The sequence below is a fragment of the Lolium perenne genome, chromosome 5 (genome assembly GCF_019359855.2).
Source record: "Lolium perenne isolate Kyuss_39 chromosome 5, Kyuss_2.0, whole genome shotgun sequence".
Lineage (NCBI taxonomy): Eukaryota > Viridiplantae > Streptophyta > Magnoliopsida > Poales > Poaceae > Lolium > Lolium perenne.
This window is the reverse complement of record NC_067248.2, coordinates 65,206,197-65,211,417: the sequence shown is the minus strand read 5'-3', so window position 1 is coordinate 65,211,417 and position 5,221 is coordinate 65,206,197. Positions and strand designations below refer to the sequence as shown.

The 5,221-nt window shown below is 50.0% G+C and overlaps 1 protein-coding gene across 1 annotated transcript; it reads right to left on the bottom strand.

Moving 5' to 3' along the window:
• Window positions 1–3,100: 3,100 nt before the first annotated feature.
• Window positions 3,101–4,697, bottom strand: LOC127304693 (uncharacterized). Its single transcript, XM_051335300.1, has one exon. It carries the CDS (start codon window positions 4,684–4,686, stop codon window positions 3,199–3,201), a length of 1,488 nt encoding a protein of 495 aa, XP_051191260.1. The 5' UTR covers window positions 4,687–4,697; the 3' UTR covers window positions 3,101–3,198.
• Between the last annotated feature and the right edge of the window lie 524 nt (window positions 4,698–5,221).

Below are 5,221 nucleotides of genomic sequence, written 5' to 3'. Positions count from 1 at the left end.
CCATCTTGAAGGAGAATGTTGAGCTAAGGGCTCAACTTGCTTTGCTAACAAGCAATTATGAGAAATTGGAAGAAAGTCATGGAAAGCTTTCTAGCTCCTATGATGATCTTCTAGTCTCTCATGATTTGCTAAAGTTAGCTCATGAGGCTATCATGTCAAAGGTAAAATCTTGTGAGCCTCATGTGAGTACTAGCACTACCTCTCAAAATGCTTTTTTGCCATGTGCTAGTGCTTTTAGTTCACCCACTCATGCTATTGATTTATCTTGTGGTGAACTACCTTCTATGCCTTGTTGCTCTACACTTCCATGTGCTAGTGCTAGTAATTCACCCACCCATGCTATTGCTATATCTTGTGGTGAATTACATACCTTGCCTTGTTGCTCTAACAATGAAGCTTCCACTTCCTCTAGTACTTGTGTTGTTACTAACCATGTAGGGGAAATCGAAGAGCTCGGGGCCCGAGTCACTTCTTTGAAGAAGGACTTGGTAAAGGGTCATGAAGGGAAGCAATCCCTCAATGACAAGAGTGGACTTGGATTCAACTCCAACAACAAGAACAAGTCCACCATGCACAAGCGGAAGAAGGTCCATGGGCATGTGAAGGACCCCGCCAAGATTGTGTGCTTCAAGTGCAAGATTGAAGGGCATCTTGGCAAGAAGAAACAAGGGAAGCGGCCTCAAGATGGAGCTCATGGTTGATGCGCGTAGATGTACACGTCTGTTGGGAACCCCAAGAGGAAGGTATGATGCGCACAGTGGCAAGTTTTCCCTCAGAAAGAAACCAAGGTTTAATCGAACCAGTAGGAGTCAAGAAGCACGTTGAAGGTTGATGGCGGCGGGATGTAGTGCGGCGCAACACCAGGGATTCCGGCGCCAACGTGGAACCTGCACAACACAACCAAAGTACTTTACCCCAACGAAACAGTGAGGTTGTCAATCTCACCGGCTTGCTGTAACAAAGGATTAACCGTATTGTGTGGAAGATGATTGTTTGCAAGAAAACAGTAAAACAAGTATTGCAGTAGATTGTATGCGATGTAAAGAATAGGACCGGGGTCCACAGTTCACTAGAGGTGTCTCTCCCATAAGATAAAAGCATGTTGGGTGAACAAATTACAGTCGGGAAATTGACAAATAGAGAAGGGCATAACAATGCATATACATGATATGATAAATATAGTGAGATTTAATCCGGGCATTACGACAAAGTACATAGACCGCCATCCAACTGCATCTATGCCTAAAAAGTCCACCTTCAGGTTATCATCCGAACCGGATTCAGTATTAAGTTGCAAAGCAACAGACAATTGCATTAAGTATGGTGGGTAATGTAATCGACAACTACATCCTTAGACATAGAATCAATGTTTTATCCCTAGTGGCAACAACACATCACAACCTTAGAACTTTCTGTCACTGTCCCAGGTGTCAATGAAGGCATGAACCCACTATCGAGCATAAATACTCCCTCTTGGAGTTAAGAGCAAAAACTTGGCCAGAGCCTCTACTAATAACGGAGAGCATGCAAGATCATAAACAACACATAAACAATAGATTGATAATCACCATAACATAGTATTCTCTATCCATCGGATCCCGACAAACACAACATATAGTATTACAGATAGATGATCTTGATCATGTTAGGCAGCTCACAAGATCCAACGATGAAGCACAATTAGGAGAAGACGACCATCTAGCTACTGCTATGGACCCATAGTCCAGGGGTGAACTACTCACTCATCACTCCGGAGGCGATCATGGTGATGAAGAGTCCTCCGGGGGATGAATCCCTCTCCGGCAGGGTGCCGGAGGCGATCTCCTGAATCCCCCGAGATGGGATTCGCGGCGGCGGCGTCTCTGGAAGGTTTTCCGTATCGTGGCTCTCGGTACTGGGGGTTTCGCGACGGAGGCTTTAAGTAGGCGGAAGGGCAGGTCAAGAGGCGGCGCGAGGGACCCACACCATAGGGCGGCGCGGGCCCCCCTCTGGCCGCGCCGGCCTATGGTTCCGGGCCCTCTTGGCCCCTCTTCGTAACCCCTCCAGTCTTCTGGAAGCTCCACGGAAAAATAAGACCCTGGGCGTTGATTTCGTCCAATTCCGAGAATATTTCGTTACTAGGATTTCTGAAACCAAAAACAGCAGAAAACAGCAACTGGCTCTTCGGCATCTTGTTAATAGGTTAGTTCCAGAAAATGCGTAAATACGACATATAATGTGCATAAAACATGTAGGTATCATCAATAAAGTAGCATGGAACATAAGAAATTATCGATACGTTGGAGACGTATCAATATGCCAAACCTAAACACATGTGTAAATATGTCCTAAACAAACCTAAACAAGGAAAAATCTTTGTTAATGAAAGAGCTTCTGACACAAAAGAAACTTTGGACCTAGAGGAGGGGCTCAACAGACAATCCACATCAATGATTTTTATTCGTCGACAAGAGAGACTTCAGCACCCAAGGTTAAACACATGGGACAGGGCAGAACAGGATCCTAAGATAGAGAAGAAAAAGGACTTGGAGCCTAGTGAATGAGATAATGATAATTCTTGGTGTTAGTGTTAACACTATTATTCCAAAATAGCTATCATATTGAGGTGGAGAATGTACTAGGTAATGGTTTACCATAGTTATATGTATGGGGCCCTGCTAGCTAGGATGCTTAGAGAATTAATACAAGCATCATTTACCCCATTAACTTTTGGTTATGTTTTATGGTGCAAAGGAAAAGCGATGCTTGAGACGTGAGGCTTATAAGATATCCAACAATTTTCCTATCATGTATCTATCTATTTCTGTTTTAGTCCATACTTTCACTTTCGTTCTAACTATTCACCTAATTATTAGCCGCCATTCATAGACCTTTTGGTACACGATAATTCGTTCGGGTTCGTACGTTTTCCACCCATGCGACCATAGAAGCTTCACCACCTTCATAGTGCTTTACCCGTGTACTAGCAGGTCTAACGGCGCACGAAAGGTCGTATGTGTCGTCTGATGCAAACTTCCCAAAAACATGTAAATTTGACCAGCTTTTTTTTAGATGAAGGAAGTATATTTTTGTTCAATGAAATACAAAAAAAAAAGCCATATATCGCACAAGGGACTAATTGGTCACGGAGCTGGTTATCTACTCATCACTGCACTTGCATGGAAAAAGGGTAATGACTTATGACTGTTGATGAACAAGCTATCTTGACCATTCCAAGCCGCTTTGCACGTCTCCCCACCATGCATTCGCGAGATCCTTCCAGTAGTATGATCGCGGAAGCCATTGCTTGCTGTTTCCGACCTTCGGAAAGACGCCCTTGGCCCTTTCCACATAGGTTGAGTTGATTGGCAGGAAAGGCAGGTCGGACATGGTGCTCTTTTCCGCCTCACTCAGGCGGGGCACTATGTGCGCGAAGCCGTCGCGCGTGACCGTGTTGAGAAGGCGGCAGACGAGCTGGGCGGTGGCGTCGACGCCGAGCGTCCAGCTCGCATCGAAGTAGCCCATGGAATAGAAGAGGTTGGGCAGGTTCTCGAGCATGCACCCCTTCCAGGAGTAGCAGTCGGGCACACGGACGGGCCTGCCGTCCAGGGAGACGTTGATGCCCCCGGCGAGCCGGACCTTCAACCCCGTGGCTGTGACGATGATGTCTGGGTGTAGTTCCCGGCCGGACTCAATCCTGATGGTACTCTCGGTGACTTGCTCAATGACGCCCGTCTCCACGCTGGCCTTGCCGGCGCGCAGACACTGGAAGAAGTCGCCGCCCGGGCAGAAACACATGCGCTGCTCCCAGGGGTTGTATCGCGGGGTGAAGTGAGGCTTCATCTTGGTGCCGGTCGGCAGCTCGAGGGACGTCAGCCAGAGGATGACGGCGCGGGCAAGCCGCGGGAACCACCGGCACAGGGTTGCGATAAGAAACGCCGCCATGATCCACCTGAATCGAATCAGTCGCCTGGCCAGCGCGGCGGGAAGCAAGAGCCGGGCGGTCCAGTCGAGAGGGTCGTTTTCGGGCAGGGCGAGGATGTAGCTGGGCGACCGCTGCAGCATGGTTATGTGTGCGGCCTTGTCGGCCATGCTGGGGAGCAGCGTGATGGCGGTGGCGCCAGACCCGATGACGACGACGTTCTTGCCGGAGTAGTCCAGGTCCCGAGGCCAGAACTGGGGGTGGACGACGGCGCCCCGGAAGCTGTCTATTCCGGGGATACGGGCCTCGAGCGGCTCTTCGTAGTCGTAGTATCCCGTGCCGAGCAGCACGAACCGGGCGCGCATGGACATGGAGACAACCTCGTTGTCGTCGCCGCCGCCGGCCGTCACGTTTAGCGTCCATGTCGATGACGCCGAGGACCAGTCCATGCTGACGACCCGATGGTTGAACTTGATCTTGTTGTCGATGCCCGCCTCGGCGACAGACGCCTCGAGGTAGTTGAGGATGAGCGGGCCGCGGGCGATGGGCTGCTTCTCCACCCATGGCCGCCAGGGGAAGCCGAAGGTGTAGAGGTCGGAATCGGAGCGGATGCCGGGGTACTGGAACAGGCTCCACGTCCCGCCCACCTGGTGCCGCCCCTCCAGGATGCAGTAGCTCAGCTCCGGGTTGCGCTCCTGCAGCCTGTACGCGAAATTGATGCCGGAGAAGCCCGCGCCGACGATCACCACATCATAGTCCGCATCCTGCACCCGTCGGGTACCCATGCTATTGCTTGCTTGCTTGCTGGGTTCGTCCGTCGACACCCGTTAATTTGGCTTGGAGAACTGGCAAGTACGCCCGAGCTCCTTTTATAGATTCCCAATCAAGCCACCCGTTTCCTTATCTGACGTCATAAATCCTTCTGTATAATTCATGGCAATACAGAACAAAAGAGAAGGTGTCAGTTGGAGGTTGAGAAAACGATCCTGTACCACCTGGGTCCAACGATGCGCACTGGAGATTTCCTCCACAACGATAAGACATTGTGCCCTGCACAAGGGGAACCTCCCAAGAAGGTTGGAGCAATACTTCTCAATACTATAAAGGCATCTCCAGCGAAGTGACCCTTTTTGTTCTGGTTCATCCGAAACAGTTTATACGGACCGGCAGCGCATGTTGCAGTGGTGCAATCTAAACGGACCGACTCACGCGATTGACCCATCCGTTTATCACATTTGGGCTATCCTCCCGTGTCCTCCCATTGGCAACCCCGGGCACTTCCGCCAGTGGCACACAAGACAGACAGAAGCAACTCGATCC